The sequence below is a fragment of the Caretta caretta genome, chromosome 16 (genome assembly GCF_965140235.1).
Source record: "Caretta caretta isolate rCarCar2 chromosome 16, rCarCar1.hap1, whole genome shotgun sequence".
Lineage (NCBI taxonomy): Eukaryota > Metazoa > Chordata > Testudines > Cheloniidae > Caretta > Caretta caretta.
Genome location: NC_134221.1, coordinates 21079341 through 21104645, shown reverse-complemented (window position 1 = coordinate 21104645; position 25305 = coordinate 21079341). Strand labels below are relative to the sequence as shown.

At 37.6% G+C, this 25305-nt stretch overlaps 1 protein-coding gene across 8 annotated transcripts in view; it reads right to left on the bottom strand.

The window, feature by feature from the left end:
- The window catches only part of CNTRL (centriolin), a 57895-nt gene that overhangs the window by 14183 nt on the left and 18407 nt on the right, over nt 1–25305 (bottom strand). For 6 of the 8 annotated variants that reach the window (XM_075120598.1, XM_075120601.1, XM_075120599.1 and 3 more), the window contains 20 exons: nt 21956–22109; nt 18367–18587; nt 16992–17168; nt 15755–15889; nt 14529–14674; nt 13697–13904; nt 12456–12635; nt 11883–12062; nt 11103–11219; nt 10437–10581; nt 9305–9447; nt 7878–8058; nt 7320–7630; nt 6425–6633; nt 6010–6202; nt 5308–5438; nt 5027–5167; nt 4785–4911; nt 2067–2231; nt 892–1051 (listed from right to left, as the gene is read on the bottom strand). In XM_075120598.1, coding sequence (XP_074976699.1) covers nt 892–1051; nt 2067–2231; nt 4785–4911; nt 5027–5167; nt 5308–5438; nt 6010–6202; nt 6425–6633; nt 7320–7630; nt 7878–8058; nt 9305–9447; nt 10437–10581; nt 11103–11219; nt 11883–12062; nt 12456–12635; nt 13697–13904; nt 14529–14674; nt 15755–15889; nt 16992–17168; nt 18367–18587; nt 21956–22109 — 3424 coding nt within the window. Of the gene's footprint in view, nt 1–891; nt 1052–2066; nt 2232–4784; nt 4912–5026; nt 5168–5307; nt 5439–6009; nt 6203–6424; nt 6634–7319; nt 7631–7877; nt 8059–9304; nt 9448–10436; nt 10582–11102; nt 11220–11882; nt 12063–12455; nt 12636–13696; nt 13905–14528; nt 14675–15754; nt 15890–16991; nt 17169–18366; nt 18588–21955; nt 22110–23997; nt 24274–25305 lie in introns of those variants that run through there. The other 2 variants (XM_075120604.1, XM_075120605.1) reach the window with 2 other exon arrangements.

The following is a 25305-nucleotide window of genomic DNA, read 5'->3' as shown; positions in this document are numbered from 1 at the left end:
GGCACCTTTCTGAAGCCCAGACTTAGGCCTTTCTGTGAGAAGGGTGAGGCCTATGATACATCCTTCTTGTTGGCATCTTCCATTGGCTAGCTTAAGGCAGCTCCACGTCTAGCATGTTGGTTTTTGTGGATTGTGTTCTAAGGTGCCTATTTCTCCCCAATCACTGTACACTGAGCCTAAGTGCCTTACTCACGCTTTGTGGATCGGTGTGGTTCCTGTGATTTTTCTAGGTGCTGCAACGCTCAGTGCTCTAACGCCTAAGTCCCTTTGTGGATCTGGGCCAGTGAGACTCTTTGAATGATAAGCCAGCTCTGGGAGGAGAGCTGGGGACTCTTGAACTTGGGAGAGAATGCTTGTCATTATTAGCACCAGGGTCAAAAGAAGTGTTGGACTTGAGAAGGGGGTTTTGTGCACTATAAAAGGAGTTAATGAGACCCTGAACATGGTGAATCTTGGTCTCAGAACCCATGTCTGAGTAAATGATTCCAACTGCCAAGAGGGTGCTGTGGGCTGTGTAAGTGTAGGGCCACAAGGGGAGGAGGTGTGCTTGAGGGCAGTGCCCCATCACACACATGTTTAGTGAAAACCCATTCTTAATTGAAGGGGGGAAAAGAAGGACTTTCACTTCTGAAACTTCTAAAGATATTTAACCCATGACAGGTTTTCAATAAAACTTTCATTCAAATTTTGACTTCATTCCAGAAAAGAAATGTAAAGCAGTATGTTTTAAGCAACTTCTTTGACAAGTGTCTGATAATGCTAATAACTTGAAACAGTTTAAAAATCATTAGGAGCTGGCAAAGAAAAAAAGCAGAACTTTAAGTGTTCTTAAAAAAATCTATGTACATGCCAAGCCTGTACAAATAATGTATCATGGCATCAGAGACATACCTGTCTTATGTTTAGTTATTTGCCCTAGTACTCCCTGCAGATTTTCTTCTTCTTTTCCAATGTCCTGCTTTATGAGGGAAAGGTGTGTTCTTTTTTCATTTATCTGGGCGTTCAGCTCTCCTCTCTGAGCATTCAGCTGTTCCAGAAATGACCTTACTTCCTATATCAATATGCCAGGGTTAAAATCATGTTTTAAAAAAATCCTTAGCTGTATTGCTAACAAGAGATTAATTCACTTTGAGTTATTTTTTTAAAATCACCATTCTTGCTGTGTTTACTTTTTGCATTTAATTTAGTTTGGATAATAAAAATAGACTAGTCAGTTTCACTTTAGCACATGTTTTAGCACAATGCTGCAGTGTTTGGGTTGCAAACATGAAAGAACGTTGTCATTGCAGATCTTTTTTGAAGAAATATTTTAACTGAAAACATTTCTATTGCTCTTGAAGTCTGTAAACTTTTGATTTCACAGACCTACATGAATCTAACTAACTAACTATCTCTTAAATAAACTTAAAGAAAAAGCTTTACAATATCAGTCTTAGTGCTGAATTTTAATTTCACAATACCAGGGCAGAACTGACAGCCTGGGCCACTAAGATTTCTTTCTTTCTACCAGAAATGTATACATCTAGTATCACCAATTTTCTTCCAGAAAACTGAGGATAAAAGACTGATTTGTTCGTTGTTGTTGTGTACGGGATATATTACACAGACTGGCCAGATTAGTTTTTCTTCACCAACCATTTGTCCTAACAGAAATTGTAGCTACATTTATCCAAACCAATGGTTCTCAACCAGTGGCTGTGGGCCACGTGCAGCCCAATCAGCACACAGCTGCAGCCCATGTGATCTCCTCAGGGCCATACTGGTAGTGTATATATTGTGTGGATGCGGCCCACAATGGTAAATAGATTGAGAACCACTGATCCTGACATTTCTGTTTGATAACAAACACACCCACTACCAAAAAGTAACCAAGGGACTGATTCTGTACTTTAACTGATCCGGATCAGGTCTTTATACATTAGTATTATCAAAACTGCTAATTTTTTTTTTTAGGGGGTGGAGAAATTTTTTGAAAACTTCATGAAATATTTTAACTTTTTTCCTTTCGCTGAACTAAACTACACAGATAAACAGTTAAGAACTGTTAAAGACGTTTGAAAATTTACTTTTATTTGTCGTCGTTTATCAGTAACTTCAATCTCCCCTTCTTGAAGAGCTTCTTTGAGGTTTGCTTTCTTATGAGCAATGTCATCTTGAAGCAGGTGCAGCTCTTCTTTTTTTTGACCCAATAATCGGTCCAAGAGCAGCAGCTCTTGCTGGTTAGCGGCTATCTACAGTACAAAAATAAATTAACAATCTTCTGCCTAAGCCACTTTCATATCTACATTAAAATATGTCAGGCTGTCAAATTATTGCTAAAGAAGGTGTCTTTCTTGGAAAGTTTTCCAAATATTATTTTTGTGACAGCACTGAGCAGCACAGCATGGGGAGGAGGTGACCAGTCCTCTGTGGAGAAAGAAGTGGTTTGGGACTATTTAGAAAAGCTGGACGAGCTCAAGTCCATGGGGCCGGATGCACTGCATCCGAGAGTGCTAAAGGAGTAGGCGGATGTGATTGCAGAGCCATTATCTTTGAAAACTCATGGCGATTGGGAGAGGTCCCGAACGACTGGAAAAAGGCTAATGTAGTGCCCCATCTTTAAAAAAGGGAAGGAGGAGGATCATGGGAACTACAGGCCAGTCAGCCTCACCTCAGTCCCTGGAAAAATCATGGAGCAGGTCCTCAAGGAATCAATTCTGAAGCACTTAGAGGAGAGGAAAGTGATCAGGAACAGTCAGCATGGATTCCCCAAGGGCAAGTCATGCCTGACTAATCTAATTGCCTTCTATAACAAGATAACTGGCTCTGTGGATGAGGGGAAAGCAGTGGACTTGTTGTTCCTTGACTTTAGCAAAGCTTTTGACACGGTCTCCCACAGTATTCTTGCCAGCAAGTTAAAGAAGTATGGGCTGGATGAATGGACTATAAGGTGGCTAGAAAGCTTGCTAGACTCTCGGGCTCAACGGGTAGTGATCAATGGCTCCATGTCTAGTTGGCAGCCGGTATCAAGTGGAGTGCCCCAAGGGTCGGTCCTCGGGCCGGTTTTGTTCAATATCTTCATTAATGATCTGGAGGATGGTGTGGATTGCACTCTCAGCAAGTTTGCAGATGACACTAAACTGGGAGGAGAGGTAGATACGGTGGAGGGTAAGGATAGGATACAGAGGGACCTAGACAAATTAGAGGATTGGACCAAAAGAAATCTGATGAGGTTCAACAAGAACAAGTGCAGAGTCCTGCATTTAGGACGGAAGAATCCCATGCACCACTACAGACTAGGGACCGAATGGCTCGGCAGCAGTTCTGCAGAAAAGGACCTAGGGGTTACAGTGGAAGAGAAGCTGGATATGAGTCAACAGTGTGCCCTTGTTGCCAAGAAGGCCAATGGCATTTTGGGCTGTATAAGTAGGGGCATTGTCAGCAGATCGAGGGACGTGATCGTTCCCCTCTATTTGACATTGGTGAGGCCTCATCTGGAGTACTGTGTCCAGTTTTGGGCCCCACACTACAAGAAGGATGTGGAAAAATTGGAAAACGTCCAGCGGAGGGCAACAAAAATGATTAGGGGACTGGAACACATGACTTATGAGGAGAGGCTGAGGGAACTGGGATTGTTTAGTCTGCGGAAGAGAAGAATGAGGGGGGGGATTTGATAGCTGCTTTCAACTACCTGAAAGGGGGTTTCCAAAGAGGATGGATCTAGACTGACCTCAGTGGTAGCAGATGACAGAACGAGGAGTAATGGTCTCAAGTTGCAGTGGGGGAGGTTTAGGTTGGATATTAGGAAAAACTTTTTCACTAGGAGGGTGGTGAAACACTGGAATGGGTTACCTAGAGAGGTGGTGGAATCTCCTTCCTTAGAAGTTTTTAAGGTCAGGCTTGACAAAGCCCTGGCTGGGATGATTTAGTTGGGGATTGGTCCTGCTTTGAGCAGGGGTCGGACTAGATGACCTCCTGCGGTCCCTTCCAACCCTGATATTCTATGATCTAGCAGAACCTGTTGAAGCTCTGATCCTCATTGTGCTAGGCACAGTATAGACACACAGTTTAAAAAAAAAAAAAAAAGTCTCTGACCCAAGAAGCTTACAATCTACAGCCCCAATCCAGCAAATGTTTATGCCCATGAGTAACTTTTATGCATATGTGTTGTCCCATGAAGCTCACCAAGATTACTTATGTGCACAAGTGTTTGTGGGATGGGCCTTAGTTATTACTAGAAGCAACAGGTGGAAGAGAAGGAAGTAGTAATATATTCAAACTATCAAATTAAACTTGTTGTCTTTACAGCATATTTTCTGCAAAAACTCCATACAGTAATGTGGAAGGCCTACCTACTAAGTATTACAGTAACTTTGTGGATTTTTTGGTACAAAAATGGAACAGCTCTTCAATTTTAATGTATTCAAATTTGAGATTAAAGGAAACTTGGACTATAACATTATTTCTACTGGTAAGTTTTATATACTGTTCAGCCCTGATTTCTTAACAAGTACTTGACAACAACTGACAACAAAGAGTGCAGAATAAATGGGCATGTCATCTGCACGTCAAGAAGGTTTTGGCTGGTGTGAAAATGCATTTATCAATGCACAGGTGTATATAGTATTTAATTTGTAATATGTATGGACTAGCTATTTAAAAATAGTAAAAAACTTCATGTTGAGAAGATACTGACACTAAAATAAACCTAAAAATTAGGCGATTCTGACCGCAAAATAATCAGAACATAATGGATTCTACTTCCAGTGCATGGAGTGGGTATATTTTTTTTTCTTTAAACTTACCTGATCTTTCAATCTTTCCAGCTCAGTTTTTTTGCCTTGAAGAATATTTTCTGCTTCTTTAAGAATTTGAAGATGATGATCTTCATTACCTTCTGCAACCTGAATATCTTCCTGCAGCTTCTGAAGACTGATTATTAAATTTAGGGTTAAAATATGTTCAAGAAGAACACTTAGGTAGTCCCTTCACTTTGCCATTAGGTGAACTAAACAGATGTTTAAAATAAATTAAATTAAATACTTACCTTTCAGTCAATATTTCTATCTTCTGGCTTAAGGACTGGAACTCAGAATCTCTTGCTGATACAACTTTATTGATTTCTTTCAAGATACCTTCTTGTTTAGTCTTGTGCTGTTCTAAATCCCTCGTATCTGCCTGAAGCAACCTGAAATACATTAATTATTTCTCATAATATCACAGCATTAGGTCTCCGAAAGCAACATGAAACATCCCCTATTTTGTTCCTTCCATTTCATCAATCTACATTACATAGCACCAAAAATATTCAACATAAACCAAATGTACCTTAACTGCTGATCTGCTTTCACAAGCTTCACAGCCATCTCCTGAGCTCTTCGCTCTAGCTCCTCCGCGCCAGTCTCAGTACGAGACAAGTGTTGCTTGGCATGACTGTACTTCTGAATAGTTTCTTTGGTCTAGAAAAGAAAAGGGTTTGTTTTTTTTAAGTTACTGAAACGAGATTCACAGCAATTCCATTTGGTGGTGTCACTTAAATATAGGTTGACCAGATAGCAAGTGTGAAAAAATCAGGATTGGGGCGGCGTGGAATAGATGCCTATATAAGACAAAGCCTTGAATATCAGGACTGTCCCTATAAAATCAGGACATATGGCCACCCTACTTAAATAAAAAGGCTTATTATCTGAGAATGGCAAATTGGCACACTTGGTTTGAAGGAAGTTTATTAGTAATGAGGAGGGAGGGGTGATTGATTGATATGCAAAAATGAAGTCATAAAATGAAAAATTTCCCCTGGCTTTTTAAAGTTAGTCACAGAAACCCAGACAGCTGCCATTTATACATTTATAAAATAATGAATAAGAACTTGCCTTCACATCTCCCTCTCATCAAAGCAAATGAACAAAATTAGATTCAGATCTAACCATCCTTAGCTGCATCTGCCTTGCACCATGAAAATGAATATTCTACCCACTTTAACACAAATATCTTCCTTAAACCAAACAGATAAAATACAGAACAATTTACTTTTCCCCGGGTACTTTCAAGTTCAGTTTCAGCTTCCGCAAGAAGTCGATCTGCCTCCCGGAGCTCTGCCCGTCGTTTTCGAAGAGTCTTTTCTATACATTCAATTTCATCTACAATGTCTTCGTGATGTTTGAGAGATTTTTCTAATTCTAGCTCCATAATAAGACTGTCAACATGTCCTTCAATGAAGTCCCTAAAAGAAAGGGAGGGAGGAAACAAACAAACCAATTAATTCAAAAGTCAAATGCAAAAGATCTGACCAATCTTTCAAAAGGTATACTCTCTTACAGAAAGACTACAGAAACAGAAGTTGTGCATAGTAATACAGTGGACCCATCTTCACTAATAGATTTTGAAAAGTCTATTAATCTTTTAACAGGCATACTTTTAAATCCATATAACATACTACTCTTACTTGCGTTTACTGCGTTTCTGGGCTGTCTTACGTAGCTCTGCTACTTCATGCTCCAGCTCTTCTCTTTCATGCAAGAGATCTTCAATGTTTTGATGCAATTTTCCCATCTCTTTATTATGTTTATGCTCAGATACTCCTGTCCACTTATATTCACATCTCTGAGACCTTAAACGATACACAGTATCTTCTAGTCTTGATATTTCCTTTTCCTAATGCATGCAAATACAAAGTTAGGACAAGACTGACTCTCCACAACAATCCTCCATAACAAATATGTTCCAAGGCAAAGCTAATGTTATTTGAAACTAGAGGAGCTGCTGTATTCCTATGCTGTGGGACTATATAAAACTTTTAATCTGAAGATCTCAGAACACATGGAAAAATGGAGGCACTGAGGATCAAGAGATTTACCCAAGATATAACGGTGATCTAGCTGCAGGGTTATGAATAAAAGTCACATCTTATTACTTCCAGGCCTGTGCCTTTATCTGCGGCGCCATATAATCTCCACCTGTATAACTCCAACTGTATATCTTCTGTTCAACAGACACCAGACAACATATCCCTTTGAAAAACATATCCCTAGGAACTGTCTTCCAGTAAACTTTTAAAGTCAGATGATACTCTGCAGGAGTATATGGATTTAGTGAAACCTTTTTATGTTCGTCAAATCTGTAATCCATGAAATGATTAGATGGAATAATGAATACTATGTTAGCTAGAGAAAAAACATTGAGGGGGAAAGTTAGAGATGTTTATAAGTAGAGTCAGTAATATTTGTGTAGTTTTTAGTTTTACAAATTTATTTTCAAACCCAACAGGTGATGATACTAAAAAAACACCACCACCTATATTGAGTCAAGTGTATACCGCTGGGCCTGCGCCATACACGTACCAAGTCATGATGTTCAGACACATTGCAGTGAAGCACTCCAATAGGAATGAGAGGGACAGAAAAGTTAGCAGGTACAGGGCCATAAACAATCTGAGCTCCAGTAGGAGGTGGTCCAAAGATAACTGTTCCAGGAGCAACTGGTCTACCATTGGTTGGTATAGGAGGAGGTCCATAAACTACAGTCCCCTGAGGTACAGGGGCACCATCTGGAAGGACAGTATAAATAACTGAACCAGGAGGTGCTACAAAGGGAGAGTCACTGGGAGCATTCATTTCACCATCGCCTCCATTATCTTCTCCATGTTCACCATCTTTAGAGAGAAAAAAATCAAAATTGTAATTTCATTTTTAGTTAACAATATTATTTATTATGCATCTCCAAAAGAAAGGCCCTAAATCAGCAGTTATGTTTGTTCAGTCTGAATACTTAAAAGCTTAACACTAATAAAATATTTTTGAAAAATTCAGTCACTGATGCTCAGAAAATTCACTCTGAACTTTAAATAAATAAGCAGTTTGTATTTCCCTAAACATCTTAGTATGATCAAACTAACATACGTTTATTGGAATGTGATTTGGACAACCCACTCCTGACTGGGGAATAAACCCAGCATCCTCTTGCAGTGGGTGAGACATAGTCTTCCTTCCTGATTTGCCTGCCCTGGCAATGCCAGGATGAGACAGGATACTGTAAGCCAACTCCAGAGTCTTTTGTGCTGGGAGAACCAGGAGTTGAGACCTAAAAACCCAAAGAGCAATGCAAGTTTAAATTCTAGAAGTAACAAATATGGAAAAATAAACATCTGATTACAAATGTTTGCAAACTGGTCTTCAGAGAACTGGTTGATCACATTGTGCTTTTTACTGGTTGCAGCTGCTACATTGCAGTAAAAGATAGGAACTTATTTAAGGCATATTTAGTTGTTATGTCCATGTAAACAACTGGTGTGGCTGCCATAGGGTTGTTATGAGATCACAAGTTAGAAGGCAGATGACAAACAACACAATCTTTGTACAAAAATTATCTGCACTATGAAAAAGTCTGAGAACTTATTAGATATGGCTCCTTTTGGACTATTACAATAGCATTCCTATCATCAATAGTTAGGGCAGGAACAGTAATTTAAAAACTAGATTTGGAGGTCTGCAATTTTTAAAAAAAAATAAATCCCCACACAACTTATTTTTTGTTTTAAGCTTTTTGTTGATGTTTCTCCACTACTCCAGTTAGTGAAGTTGACATTGAGTAAATGGGGATTTAAATGGGCTATCAGGTTAGCAATAAAGGAGGTGTGCTCTGCTTGGAATGTTCAGTAGCTTTCAAAACAGTTAATTAAATAATTAAAATGAATTTTGAATACAAAATTGAAAAGGACGCAGTCAGTAGGCAAGCTATTTTGAGAACTGCCCTAGCTTTAAATAAGTGTATAGTTTAGATTCTGTGCTAATCTGAGATTCTTCAAAATTTTGTTTTAAATAAAATCTTGACAGTTGACCTTTAAAGTTACATGTTCCTTGTTGTCTCAGGTGTGGCTTAAATTAAACCCTGAAACACTATAACATGCACTGGAATGCTGCTAATTTGTATGACTAAGTGGAAAGCCCTTTGCAAAGTACTGAATTTTGCAAAGAGCTGACTTTTAAGAGACAAGACTGTGCATGACTGTACATACTTCAGTGTAGTGTAAGGACTAGTCCACATGTGTGGTGTAGAGAGAACATGCCAATATAAATATGCAAACATCGACTATCATGTGCTGAAAAGCTAAAAATCCAAATTAACAAAGTTCTAAGAAGCTGTATTATGGAACATATATTTTGTACAGAATATGAGGTATGAAAAGTTAATGTTGGTATTCCAACATTTGTCTATTTTACACCCATCAACTTTCCCTCTAGTTCCTCCTCTAAATATTAATGAGGTTCATAATAGAATTTTTCCATATCAAACTACTTTCCACAAAATCCCATGTTAGTTTTCATACTTGTGATAATGATGGCATATAATACCAATATCCCCTTCTTTTGAATGGATCTGCTATACCGGTGATGTAATCATTCTGGTAAGAAAGGGCATGTCTGAGTGCTGCAATTTCATCCAGTAAATTGTCTATTTCATCCTTGTTACCTGTAAAAGAATAACATGGTTACATAACCATAGAATGTACTTCAGTAAAGCTGAATGCTCTATTATAGTTACGGAGGTACCCAGAGGTCTATATATTTGAGATAATTAAAATGCAAATTTAAAGTCCGCCACACCCCAATACATTTTCTTTCTGCATTTTTTTGTACCAGTAGCACAATAGTTATTACCCAGCACTTCAGATAAACACCAGACACAATAAATTCATCTTTAGATGAAGGAAATTTAGTACTTAAGTACAGAGGAAACTTTAAGACTTCTGAAATTACTTAAAATGCTTCTAAATTCATTCATTCTTTTTTATTAAACTTGGTCATGAACAGACCTCTGAAATCAGTTGTGAAATGAGATTTCCATGCTCCCCCCCCCCCCCAGCTACAAGGTAGGTTTCTGAAATATCCACTGAATGTGTAACACCGATAATGTGGTTTGGTCATTAAAGTTGGGCACCAGTACTCCTAGACTGTTTTTTAGGTCTGCCACTTATGTGCTGTGAGACCTTAGTCAAGGTTGCAGAGGTTAAGTAACGCTTCCTCATCTGTGGGTGTGATGATAATATGCACCTATATCACACGCAGCGTGTGTGGTTTAATTCAATAATATTTGCAAAATACCGTAAGAACCAAGATCCTTCATCCTGGATGAAAGAAGCTACATAACTGCATTATACGCATGATAAGCACATTATGGAAGCGTAAACTTACTAGATCCTGCTCACTTCATTTCCATACACCCATACCCTTTGCCCCCACCCCTCGGAAGTAAAAAACAAACAAACAAAAACCTATCTAGGAACAAAGTGTGCATCTTAGAAACCCGCGTTCAGAAGCCTCACAGAATGGACTATTAGAGTTTTGAATACACCCTCAGGTATATGAAGCAAGCAGGTGGTGAGAAACATGGGGTAGAAATTTATTTCTCTAAGCCTGTGCTGGAATGCAAGGTGCAGAGACAAAAGAAGAAAGTATTACCTGCTCTGGCATTGTCTAATAAGCTTTTTAGTCGGTCAATTTCTGCTCTCTGATGTTTCAGAGTCTGGTTTAATTTATCAATCTCAAACTTCTGAAAACTTGATGCAACAGCTCCGGCATCAGGTTTTTCCATTTCATACTGAAACTATTTATAAAAAAAAAAAAGTTTAAAATCAAAACTGTCTAATTTATAAAGCCTATTCTAGAAACACCTCTCATTAAATAAAAAATTCACAAACTCAGCCTGTGAATTTGCTGTAAGAAAGATTTCCCCTTCTCCTCCCAAATGATTGTGACTATGCAATTACCTACATAAAGACATTTTACCAAATGATAGTCATAAGAGAAAATCAGCTGGACTAACAGAAATGAGTATGTGGAAAAGTCCAGTACTAAATTTAAAAAGAAACCCAGCCCTAAAAACCTAAAACTGTAATTAGGAAGTCAGTAATTTAAAAAGTTATCATTTAATCATAGAACTGGAAGGGATCTCGAAAGGTCATCCAGTTCAGTCCCCTGCAGACGTGGCAGGACTAATTAATTATGTTAGGCTGTTTCAGATACTCATTTAACCATGCGCCTATGTTCAAATTGATCTCTGCATATTTCACTCTTTCCCCTTTAGCATTCATATCTTGATGTACAGCAAAACCTACTACAATTTACCTGTCCTTCTTTTTCTTTTAAAAGTCTCTGCAACAATTCTATTTCTGCTTCTGCTTGGGCAAGATCCTGAGCTGCACGAGCTGCCTGCATACAGAACTTCTCTGCTTCCTGAAATTCCTACAACAATAAACAGAGTAAACCTTTAATTTTAAAACCTTATTTTACAGAGCAGCTGATGCCTCATACAGCATTGAGAAAAGTATAGTAATAATCATGCTGGTCTGCTTTCTTTATTTCCTTTTTCACCTTTTTCTTCATTCCTAATATCTGCATGAAAAAACAGTTTTTTGTGGTTTTTTTTTTTTTTTACACATTATATAAATACCCACACTTGTAGGTACTTTATAAATATGGAGACAAGGTTCCTGACCTGAATAACTTGAAGTCTTAAGAATTTACTTACTTTGTATCTGTTCCTGTTAATTTATTTTGACCTTAAGTCACAATAGTATTACTGCAATCTGTTTTTCATTTGTTAAGTGGCCATTATTCAAATCTTTGTAAAAATTACGTATTCAAAAGCTTTCAGAATGTAATGAGACAAGTTATCCAACCCGGAAATTACCTACACTGCCTTCCCAGGCTACATCAACTATTTATATATTTTACAATAAATAAGACTGGCCCCCAGACTGAGACCTTATGTGCCAAGTTTCAGTCCAGTGTGAGGATTTGTGGTTGAGCCTTAAACTCCACATGATAAAGGAAACATCAAGAACCCTCCAATTATAACAGCATTAGTAAACATTACATAAATGTATTATTTCTATGTTGAATCACCTCGGCTCGCTCTTGGTTAATTTTGAGAACAGTTCCATGGAGAGACTTTAGCTGATCTTTGGCGATGGAGAGCTCTGTGGTTGCCAGTTTATCCGAAGTGGCTATTGCTCTTTTTAATTCCTTCAATTCTTTATCTAGGCCAAGAATTTGCTTTTGTGCCCTGGCATCGTCTAAGTTTTTCTGAAATAGGGGAAATACACGTATATTGTTATAAGAGTTTTTATCTTGTACTGTTTTTACATTGTTAATATTTTATAGCTTTCTTCTGGTGTCGCTTTATCTTACAGCCTTTAGGAGACACTATGCCCCATTTTGTATAGTGTTCTCATATTATTTTTCATTTAAAAGTATTTTTGAGATGCTTTGCATCAATTGATATATATATAATTTTTTAATTAAAGCCAGAATCAAACTAACATCACTGGTAACAATCAACATCTACATTTGAGGTCCCAGGTAACATACTGTAAGTCCTAGAAATCAAAACTGCCAAAACAATTAAAGTTTTTTTTTTCTTCTTCAGGCAACTGAGTTCAGTGTGTGTGTGCTTATTCTTGCTTATCTACCTCCCACCTTATTCTCTAAATCTTCCAGTTGGGCAAGAATTTTCTCCTTCTCCTCATCAGCTTCTTGAAGTTGTTGATCTGCAAGGCCCTGTATTTCTTCCATACTCTTTATTTTTGCATGCAAGTGCTGGATTTCATTCTCTAGCTGATGAACTCTAGTCTCATTCTGCCTCTTCTCAGATTTAATCTGCAGTTTAAATAAAATTATAATGAACAACATGAAAGAGAAGCACACACAGTGCATGTTTTGATTCATAATCTTGCTGAAGTTTAAAAATATCTGTTTTGCAAAACATGCAATTAGTAGAATGCTATTTCTCAAAGAGAGAGATTGACAACTAACATATCATGGTTTCAATAGAGTAAAATTTTAAAAGAACTTAAGTGACTTTTGAAAATGGGACTTCAGAGCTTTTGAAATTCTTACCCATAATCTTTACTTTTTCTACCTATATTTATTTTTCTTTGTTCCCCATATATTCTATAGTCTGAACATTGGCTAGGCATATAATCAAGTACACTTCATAAAGACAGCACACAATCGACTCCACAGCTGTTGCACGCACACACCAGAAAATGGCTATCCCTATTAATTTTTGGAAGCATGAGAAAATTCTTCTGAGACATTTATGCAAAAATGAAAACCTTCTGCACACTCTATGCAATAAAGGATCTCAGAAGAGTACAACGGGGCACACAGCATATCAGTGCAGATGCCTATATTAAGCCATTGTCTCTAGACACAGCATCTCCATACATTTGCATCATATTTTTGATGCAAACAAAATTAATAAGGAGTCTGTGAGTAAGGTAAGTCTACTATAAGATATGAGAACAAAAGGAGTGTTCATATGCATCCATTTTTCCCTACAGTAGCCAGAATCTATTTAAAGTGTGAAAAACTGTCAAATTACTTCTGAAAATTTTTTATTCTCAACTGTTTTTGTCATTTCCCTTTAATGGATAGTTACCACTTAAGAGAAATATGCACTGCTGCAATCAGGTGAAAACCACAACCATTCTACACATTAAAAAGGAAAAAAACAAATCCATCTTATCAGATCTGAAATGGAATAGTAATGTCTCGCTCTACATTTCAGTTGTCCCAAACCTGCTCCAGACAAACTAATATTTCACCTATATAACCAAGAACTTTTAAAAAGTGCTATAGTGCTATGTAGGGAGTGAAATTTGATCCTTGTGCTGACAGTTCAATTTTCTCCATTTTCTAACTTGTAATTCTCTTACTCTTGCTTCTGCCGCTTTGTTACAGGCCTGTCTATATTTTTCCTGTGCATCTCCCAGTTTCTCTTGTTGAGATGCCATCTCTTCTTGTAACTGTCTCTGTCTAGCCCATGCCTCCTCTTTTTCTTGCTGTGAATGAGCAAGGATTTCATTAAATTGTTTTTGCAGGTCTGCAAGGCTTTTCCCTACAACATCAGTTGAATTATGGCATCTGAAAGAAAGACAATGCAAAGCATAAAAAAGCAAGCAATCATTTTAGTTCTTGGTGTTAGATGCTGGGATTTTTCCAACCTAATATGCTAGTGCAAGACTTTAAGGTGACTGACACAAGTGGGTACAGTTCAATAGCAGCCCTGCCCTATGGCTGAGATGGTATGGAGAGGTGTCCCCTTATCTCCATCTCTCCCCTTCCCATTCTGTGTGGCTAGAGGCAAAGCAGCAGGTCTTGCTCACCTACACCCCACCCAGCTGGGTCTCACTAGATCTAAGGGCAAGTGGTCCAACTGGCGCACTCAACTGGTGGTGCCTTTTTGATTGGTCCCATGGTTCCTGAGCCAACACAGGATATTTAAGCAGATGTGGAGCAAAGGATTGCTCTCTCACTTCCTGCTCTGTGGCAGGATACCCCACCAATAATATTTAACAGTACTGATGTAGGGTATGTAACTTGAGGATGGAATGCAGGACATGGCAACAGGGTTATGTATGGGCCAGTGTCAGAGCTGCACTCTGAAGCAAAGGTGGAGAAAGAGTGCTTATCTTGTTACTCTTATATACTTAGATCTGTGCATACTAACTCACTTAATGACGTTACTATTGAGTTTATTTTACCCACCTAATTTCTCCAATTCCTGTCTGCAGTTTTCTCTTGAGCTCACTTACACGAGCTGTGACTTCTTCAGGATCAATTGTGTTGTCAACTGCATGGTTTAGCTGATTCTGAAGATCTTTAAGCTGTTGTTTCAAAAGGTTATGGTCTCCCTGTAAAACCAAATGTAAGGGTCAAATTCCAGTACTTTAGAGTCTGACAAATATTTCCCCAATATAAAATGCATCTTTCCTTGCAATTACTCCTAAATGTTGAAAATATTCTGATGCGAGTTCAAGAATGGGCTTGTTTGTATTGCATCTCCTTCTTAGCAGTCTAATGAAGTAATAAATACATCTTTGTGTAAGTTAACCCTATCGCCATAAAGGAGCTGATAACACAAGCAAACTATAGAATTCTCATTTCATTCAAGGACTTAACATTGAGGAACTTCTCAGAAAAAACAAACAGCCACAAATTTCAACAATTAGAACTGTACGAAGATAATACACAGAACAAAATTACTCAGTTAAGCCAACATAACTAATTTTCAGCAAGAATCAGGAGCAGTCTGCACTTTACAAAACTGGACCTTTCCTTTTGTATCCCTGTTGTCTGTCTGAAGCTCTGAGTTGCTGACTATTTACTTTGGAGAGCAGAGACTTCTTTTTGTATCTGTGGTGCTGCCCCTAAGGAATACCTGTTCAGACAACAGAAGGACAAATACACATATCCACATTATCCCTAATGCAGAAAACAAGAAGTGTACGGTAGTAAGACAACCTCCAATTTAATTTAATTTCTGCTTTGACTAGAACCCACTCCAACAGACTCTTGATATTCAGTTTCTCTCTTGCAGGATATTTCTCTTCAACTTTAATGGGAACCAAGTGTGCTCAGCAGTTCTGAAACCTGGAATAAACTAAGCCTCTTTCTCATTCACATGCACTGAACTGTAAGGAAGGACATGTTAACATAAAACAATAACCAATCCCTCTGGAATATCATGGAGCAGTCTTGATAGCCCAATTCAGACCGCAACAACAGAAGGATGATGACTGCAACATGGGGCTTTTGGGTTAGGAGTATTAGCATTAGGGAGAAAAGAAGAGTCAGAAATGCTACTTAAGATTCCCAAACAGATGCAGAATACATAGAGGAGGAAAATCCATATTAATTTTCCTTTAGGGGGAAAAAAAACCCATCCCAGATATCAGGTGAATTCTGAGACAAAAAATGAATAAGTATTTAACCTGCAATTGTTTGAGCTGGGAGAGTAGCTTATGGTTTTCCTGTTCCTTCTCTTCTGATATTTGTGCTTTGGTAAGAGCATTTTCTAATGCCAGCCTTTCTTTTTCAAGTTCAGCTTGCAGGGCTGAGTGTTCCATCTATAATAACAACGTTTTCAGATTTAAAACCCAGAAAAATTGTACTTTTCGAAACAACAAAATTAACAATTATAAAAGGTGCTAAACTAGATCTGGTCCAAAATCCCACTCCGCCTCCTTGTTGAAATTTCTAATGAAATTTTAAAAATAAATCAACATGTTCCAAGGGAGTTTTACAGTTTTTAGCAAAAACTCAAAATTTTTGTCTAAAAATAGGAACTGTATTTGGCTTCTTGTGTCCCCATTCTCTATGGGCCAGGATGCCCAGCTAGGGAAATTTTTGAAAAGCCAATTTTCAGACAAGCCCTATGCTAAAACTTCAGAAGACTGTGGTAATGACATTTTTTTTTATGTTTGGGTAACCAATATTCTTCCAACTGAATTTCTGGAAAGCCACAATTGCTAGTCTGTTTTTATTCAGAGTATATTCTCCATGGAGAGCCCAAAAATATTCTGTATCTTGCTTTCCGGATAAAGTATAAATCATATCAAAATGGCAACTACCAACCATACTGGTTACATTGCCTTATGAAACATAATTGCTACTTTAGCATAAGGAACATTTCCTTACTAAACTTGAAGTTACTGAATGCAAAAATAAGACCCATCATTAACAAAGGAATTATTCATATTTGTTTAAGTTCCTTGCTACATACATTACTTTAAACCATTAAAAGGGGATCTCCTTAAAAGAAAGGGATTTCTGACTATTACAAAGGAAACTTCCATCATAGTAACAAAGAAGGAGATGGAAAAGTTTTCTAATTTGTGTAATATACTAACAGAACTCTTAAAATGGATATCTGAAAGCAGGATTAACTGGATTTTGAAATGTGCGTTATAAATAGCCAAAAATGTCTTCATCAAAAATATGAATATTAGAATTTTCATCATGAACTCACAGGCCTTTAAAAAAAACCTGATAAGAACAGCTTTCCTGGAACTTTCATTCTCCCCAGACTCAGGAGGGAAAAAAGTATTTCTAGATCTAAAAACAAAACATAAACTAAGTGAAGTCCATTTATGTTTTTCAAGCTAGATTACCCTTTTTTTTAAAAAGGAGAACTATTTTCATTTGATGTCACACTAATTCTATTCTCACCTGACTAAGTCGTTTTAGTCTCTCCAATTCTTCCTTCTGTTGATTGGCTTCAACGTCTTTGACTTTAAGTTGGGCCTCCAATTCAGCCTCATATGCACTGAGATCCCCTTGTGCCTCTCTAAGAGATTCATTTACTTCTCGTTGCTCTTGGAGTGCACATTCAAGCTCTGCAATTTCCTGAAATTGCACATTCAACTTAGAAATATACATATTATTTATGATTCTGTTCATATTTCTAGTTAATTTCTTGATGCTAGCAAATGCAGAATATTCAACTGTCAGACAGGCCATGTGCTCCAGTAAACTCTCTCCTGGCTTCCAGGGATTAACAATTATTACCACATCTAGAAGAGCAGATTAAGGGTACTATTCATGACCACTATAGTCAGGGACAGTTAAAGCTAGTTGTAGCTGACAATCAAATATAACTATAGATACAAATATATAAGAGTCTAGGGTGCTGTTGTGCTAAGCACTGTACAAAGCCCACACAATACAAATAAGGGAGCTTCCAGGTTAGAGCCACAGCCATTTGTTTCTCTTAAGTTTAACTTTACACCTAGCAGGACAATAACATTGGTCTTTAACAACTGTATGACATACCCATTAGCTTGGAGGTAACTATCTGGTGTGGAAAACCTGAGTATGGGAATTATCAGTTAGTTCAGGTTCTGGGCTGAGGAAGCTCAGCTGTGGTGGTCATTTATCTTTGGTTTTGAGAATGATGGTTTAGCACTTATTGTTCCAAGAGCATCTCCTGTGGGGTGGTTTCACTGAGGAGCTTTGATACCTGCCTCAGAGGTACTTAATTGCACACTCCACTGGGAGAGTGAGTGAGTGAGAGAGAGAGAGAGAGAGTAGTGCAAAGTGCAATTTAAAAAGGGGAGGGTTCCTTAGGTGCGAAGAGAGAGAGCACAAGCAGGAAAGGTGGTTGCTAGAATAAATCAGTAGAGTATTCTCAATCTAAGACTTTGTCTACACTTCTTTGTTTGTTTTGCAATAGTGTAGCCACATAGATGCAAACCCTAGCGTAGATGTGCCACACTGGTGTTGGAGCAACTTGTGCTAGTGTAGTGTAAATCAGCCTTTGGTCCAAGGAGCAAAAGTCTAAGTCTGGATTTCTGGGAGAGTTCCACCATAAGAAAAATATACATTGACTTCCCCATAAAATCTCCATTTGCTGTATGCTATTTATGTTTTAATAATTACAGGCCAAATTCTGTTCTCAGTTTACAGTTTCAACTCCCACTGAAGTTACCCTAAAAGAGAGCAGAATTTGTCCCAGGGAAATTTTGTTTTGCAGTTCAGAATTCAGTTTCTATTTTTATTCCCAGGGATCTGGCTTTGGGAAGAGACAGGTATTCCTAAATCTTACTTTTCTCATGTTTTCGGCATCCATGGCAACTATTTCCAGCTGATTTCTTTCCTCCTCCAGTTCAGCCAATCTTTGCAGCAAAGCCTCCTTATCCTTCCGCAACTCCCTACATGCATCACTGGCCTGCTTGGCCTGATCCTTAACACTCTCAAGGTATTCCTGTAATCCAATGATAATACCTTCTAAATCCCTCTTCAGTGCTTCATTTGCTGCTATTTGACCTGCACAAAGATCCAAAATGGAATTAGAGTATGCAAGAGAACTCTTTATTTCAAATATATTGGGCCAGGAATACAAGATGAACAGAATAGACATTCCTAATCTTCCAGTGCAGTTTCTCAATACTGTTACTCTTCTGAATACAAGACATCAAAAATGTCACAAAGGAGATGTTCAATCACAAACTGTCAAGTTTTGAAGATCGGAACATAGTTAATTTAGCTGAATCTAAGTTTTTTCCACTTTAATTTTTTTAAACTAGTTTTCTCTCTCTCAAAAAAAAGTCACCCACATTTTACAGTGTTAGATTTTTGGTACAACTCAAGCCATTATTACTTAGTGGCTCAATTGTACTTACTACTTGAACCAACTTGTGTCTGTTACCTAGTTTAGAGTAACTTCTCATGCACTTGAAATAGCTAATTCTAGAGAAACAACAATTAAGGTTTCAAAAAATTTCTTCTCTAAAATGTGTCCTTTTAGATGTGACATTATACTAGGTTAATATGCAGCCATTTAAGACACATACTTCTATTCTATATTGTTCCCTCTTTGACCTCCTTCAACTTTGTGCACTAAATATTTTCCTGATTTGGAACAGCTTAAAATATGAAGTGTACACTTTCTAGTTTGCTGCAACAAGGATTTCCTTTTATTAGAGTTAGATTTTCCCTTTTTCTTTTAGGGAAGAAAACATCCCACTAGAACGAATTACTACTGCTGTTCAGTAATAGCCAACAAGGAATTCTGAGAGATGTTTAGGATGCAATATTCTCCAGGGACAAAGGACATTGCCTTCAAGATATTATGCGTGTACAACTCCAGAGGAGAAGTACTTTAGCTCACTATGCATTATGTGGCTGCACAACCTCACCTTTCAATTCACTTAAACCGTAATGATTATAAGATTATTAAGCATTTGAAAATATTTAGAGCGAGGCATTTGCTTTCACAACAGTGATTTATAGTATCTCGTACATAGGAATACCAAAGAATGGGATTTCTTAAATCAGTTTTCAAAACTGAAGTGATCAAATCAATGCATACGATAGAGCCTTTCCATGCAGATGGTGATATTAGAGGATCCCTTAAAAGTCAGCAGAGACTGTAGCTTTTCTACCATGTAATAGTTTTCTAGAAGTTCTGACTCCGACAACAGTTTCAATCAACATGTAGTAACAGTAACTAGAAGACTGCATAATACCACTTGGACTATCAAGATGTCACTTATTCATATAAGGAGAAGACGGATCACCTCATTTTTACGGCTGAAGGCCACTAATTTATGGCATATCCATGATGCTCCTTTATTGGCTGCAAAAGATGCTGTCAAGTGATAAAATACACTCACCTTGTTAAGCAAGAGATCTGAATCTTCCATGCAACAGGGAAGAGTGTTGCTTCTGGCTCTCCCCATCAAGATCTGATCACTGAGGTCTTACATATTGTGTCTGCAACACCTCCTTATCAATGCAATATTCCTTTACCAATGAAAGCCTTGGTGGGAAATACATAATGTTTTGGTGACCTGTGTTTTCCAGCTCTTTTCCTCTAAAGTGGACACACTTGAGAATTATCCCATTTGTTCCTTTCAGATCAGTTAGGAATAATTTTCAATCCTTTCCTACTAGAGCTGTTGATTAATCGCAGTTAACTCATGCGATTAAAAAATTAATCGCGATTAATCACACTGTTAATCACCGTTAAGTTTTTTGAGTTAAACAACAGACTACCAATTGAAATTTATTAAATATTTTTGGATGTTTTTCTATATTTTCAAATATATTGATTTCTATTACAACACCAAATACTAAGTGTACAGTACTCACTTTGTTAGTTTTTATTATAAATATTTGCCTGTAAAAATAATAGTATTTTTCAATTAACCTCATACAAGTACTCTAGTGCAATCTCTTTATTGTGAAAGTGTAACTTACGAATGTAGATTTTTTTGTTGTTACATAACTGAACTCAAAAACAAAACAATGTAAAACTTTACAGCTTACAAGTCTACTCAGTCCTACTTCTTGTTCAGCCAATCACTAAAGACAAACAAATTTGTTTAAATTTACAGGAGATACTGCTGCCTTCTTATTTACAAGGTCACCTGAAAGTGAGAACAGGCATTTTACATGGCACTTCTGTAGCTGGCGTTGCAAGTATTTACGTACAGATATGTTAAACAATCATATTCCCCTTCATGCTTCAGCCACCAGTCCAGAGGACATGCTTCCATGCTGGTGATGTTCGTTAAAAAAATAGTGTGTTAATTAAATTTGTGACTGAACTCCTTGGTGGAGAATTGTATGTCTCCTGTTCTGTTTTACCTGCATTCTGCCATATATTTCATGTTATAGCAGTCTCGGATGATAACCCAGCACATGTTGTTTGATTTATGAACACTGTCACTGCAGATTTGACAAAACGCGAAGAAGGTACCAATGTGAGATTTCTAAAAAATAGCTACAGCACTCAATCCAAGGTTTAAGAATCTGAAGTGCCTTCCAAAATCTGAGAGGGACGAGGTGTGTAGCATGCTTTCAGAAGTCTTAAAAGAGCGACATTTCGATGCAGAAACTACAGAACCTGAACCACCAAAAAAGAAAATCATCCTTCTGCTGGTGGCATCTGACTCAGATGAAAATGAACATGCATCGGTCTGCTCTGCTTTGGATTGTTATCGAGCAGAACCCATCATCAGCATGGATGCATGTCCTCTGGAATGGTGGCTGAAGCATGAAGGGACATATGAATCTTTAGCGCATCTGGCACGTAAATATCTTGTGATGCCGGTTACAACAGTGCCATGCGAACGCCTGTTCTCACTTTCAGGTGACGTTCTAAACAAGAAGCAAGCAGCATTATCGCCTGCAAATGTAACCGAACTTGTTTGTCTGAGCGACTGGCTGAAGTAGGACTGAGTGGACTTGTAGGCTCTAAAGTTTTACGTTTTGTTTTTGAATGCAGTTTTTTTTGTACATAATTCTGCATTTGTAAGTTCAGCTTTCATGATAAAGAGATTGCACTACAGTACTTATATTAGGTGAATTGAAATATACTATTTCTTTTGTTTTTCACAGTGCAAATATTTGTAATAAAAATAAATATAAAGTGAGCACTGTACACTTTGTATTCTGTGTTGTAATTGAAATCAATATATTTGAAAATGTAGAAAACATTCACAAATATTTAAATACATGGTATTCTATTATTGTTTAACAGTGCGATTAATTGCGATTAATTTTTTTTTAATCGCTTGACAGCCCTATTTTTTCCTACATCTCTTGTGTCTCAGTTATGTTAGAATTCAGATTCAATGCTCCAAGGAAACAAAGTTTAACAACAACAACAACACCACAGTGCTCTTTACCATCTGTAAGCTGTTGCTCCAGATCCTTAATTTCCTCTGTTTCCCTAGCAATCCTAGAAAGCATCTCATCCAGGCGACTTTCAAGTTGTTTGTAATGTTTGTTCATCATGTCAAGCTGCTGTTCTTTACTTGCTTTCTGAGCCATCATGTGAGCCTGTGGATTACAGATAAATGGATACATTTTGCATATTTATCAGTAAGAATTTAAAAAAGAACTTCTTTAGTTTAACAATATATCTGGCTCATTGCTCCTGAAATATCCCATTACTGGAAATGAGCTGCACCAACAATTTGTACCTTCCATTTATTATTTACCTACTTTTATTACTTCCTGTTTATTGCCCCAAAAGGCACAGTCTTTGGACACGTCTCAGACAGATGAAGGCTCTATAGCAAACAGTTTAAAAAAAACCACACAAACACCAAACTACCCTCAAACACCACATTCCTGCCCAGAGTGGGAAGGTCCTATGTATACCTTACAGCTCCAAAACCTGCCCTTTTCCCAACTTTAACTCTCAACACTTCATTACCCCTTTCAGCCAAGAAAGTACAAACAAGACCCCCTTCAAAACCCATGAACACTGCTCTTCAGTAATTGAGGACACAAGGAATTCATTCATTCATACATTCTCTATCTCCCCTAGGGCTGAGCAGCTACCTCCACAGCCCTATCTGTCTATGGCCTGGGAAGAAATCAGCTAATGCACCAAGATATTCTACATAACAGTGCAGAAAACAACGAGCAAGCCAGCCAAGCTTTACGTAGTCTAATAATTTTGGCTTCACCCCTGAATAGCTTAATTTTTTTTTAAGAGATAAGGTGGGTGAGGTAATATCTTTTATTAGACAAACTTCTGTTAATTAAAAGAGACAAGCTTTCAAGCTCAATAGAGCTCTTAATATGTTTTCTAAATCTACACGATACGTTCACTTAAGTTGTGGTGGCCCAATATCAACTAAGAACACTGACAGAAGTCTCTCTCTAACTTGAGCGGTGTAAACTATTTGCAGAGTTGAATGCAGTCAGTTACAATAGGATACTTTACTGTAGTTGTTCGAATGCTGGCCTCTGTTCAAATAGTAAGTTTATATCGGATGGTCTGATTTACAAACATGCGGCCAAATCCTGAGGAGTATTCAGCACCTGCAGTCTCCATTGACTTCAACCAAAGTTTCCTCTGTTCAGTATCTCTTAGAATTTGGTCATAATGTACTAATGAAACACTTTCTGGCAGCATAGTGACAAACAAAACCAAACAGAAAAGGAGTACTTGTGGTACCTTAGAGACTAACCAATTTATTTGAGCATGAGCTTTCGTGAGCTACAGCTCACTTCATCGGATGCATCCGTTGAAGTGAGCTGTAGCTCACGAAAGCTCATGCTCAAATAAATTGGTTAGTCTCCAAGGTGCCACAAGTACTCCCTTTCTTTTTGCAAATACAGACTAACACGGCTGTTACTCTGAAACCAAACAAAAGACCATAACAATTCTTATGTTTCAATACCAATGCTACACTGTTCATTGGTACTGAAACATTTACAAAACACAATTCTTACAATGTCAAAAGCCTCCAATAATACATAGTTTGTTTTATTATTAAAAAAAAATTCTCTTATGCCGTTGCCCCAAACATACACATTTCACTTTTATCTAGCTATTGTATGAAAGTCTTAAAATTTTGCTAACATTTCAGAATAATTTTTTGAAAGCTGTTTTACTGCAAGTCATTTTAATTTATAATTAAAGCAATATAAGATTTAACACATATCTGCTTTACTTTTAAACAAAATTGCAGTCTGTAAGGAATATGTCACTCAATATATTTTAAAAAGTATGCAAATAAAAAGTTACAATTCTCAGTATTCATATTACTGAAACTAAACATTGTCACCCATTTAAAAAATCCAGTCTAAGTTAATTTCTAACTTCCAAAGTACAGTTCCAATTAATAAGATTAAGCACAGCTGCTGTTCTTGAATGATTATTTTGCTACAACTGTTGAATGTCACAAGAGGATTGTTAAAAATAAACACTTACAGCTTTGTCTTTTCTTCCTTTGAAGTCATGTGCAAACAGCTCCACCCCTAATTTAGAATCCATTTTAATGATGAACTGAAGTCTAAATGATGGAAAGCAGCAGCTTAAAATGAAACATGGTTTCTCTTCTGTCTTCTCTTTCCTCCAAACTTTTCTATTTGACGATTACACTTTGGTAAGCATGTGGTTTGAAACTATGGGAAGTTGCAGAGGCTGAGAGCTTTTGACATGTCATGCTCTCCGATCTCTACTTGTCTCCACAAGCTGTACTCTGCCCTGTTTGCTTTAAATCACAACACAGGAAGCTGTGTATGTAGCCAATCGACTACGGAGTTAGTAACAGTCAGTCTACTCCCCAAGAGGCTGGGCTTGTCCTCTTGAGAAAGCAGTTTCCTCCCTGAAACACACAGACTGTTACAGTCCTCCTATTTTATTTTCTTAACTGCAGATTTGAAATCTATTTTAAAAAAATAAAAAGGAGTCTGGGTCTCAGATGAAAGCAGAGGCCAGGCATGGGAATACTTTTTCTGTGTATTCATATAAATGGACAATACATATTGAATGCACATCTGAAAAGCTTTTATTTTATAATAGATTTGATTTTAGGACACATTTTAAAAAACTCACTGTAGTCTAATTTAAACCTGCTGTACATAATATTCACGTAAGTTATACACCACAAGTATGTTAAAGATCAACTTTTAAATACTGCTTGTATAGATAAAAGAAACAGGCCCATTCACATAGTTTCCTTGGAATGTCAGTGTTTGCATCCTAGGCATTCAGGAACTGAAATTTCTTCTACAATAATGCAGATCCCTATGCTCTCCTTGCTGAAGGATGGAAGCTAAAGAACACTAATCTTGCACAGACATGGTCTAAGCAGGGGTATAGGAAATGGAAAGGCAATTGTGCATTAACCTCTCTGTTGCATAATGTTCCTATTGTACAGCCACCACAAGCATTGCTGTAGGAAAGCAGAAGCATGCATAAATAAAGGGCAGAGAGGAAAAAAGTCAAGACACTTTGTTTCTACTCATCTTGTTTCCCTCTCCAGCCAGCTGTAGCAAAGGACATTTGTCAGTTGTATTATCCCTGCAAATGGGGGGAAAATGTCCTGATTCTGCCCTTCTGGAACAGCATTAAAGGAGCCATAGACAGGTCTGGAGTCTGTCCCAACTGTAAGGGTCTGATCCAGTGCCCACTGAAGTCAATGGTTGTTTTTTCTGACCATGCTAGTGAAGGAATACGCTCTTAGTTTAAAAATATTCAGGCCTAAAGTTCTTCAAACATTTCAGAACAATAATC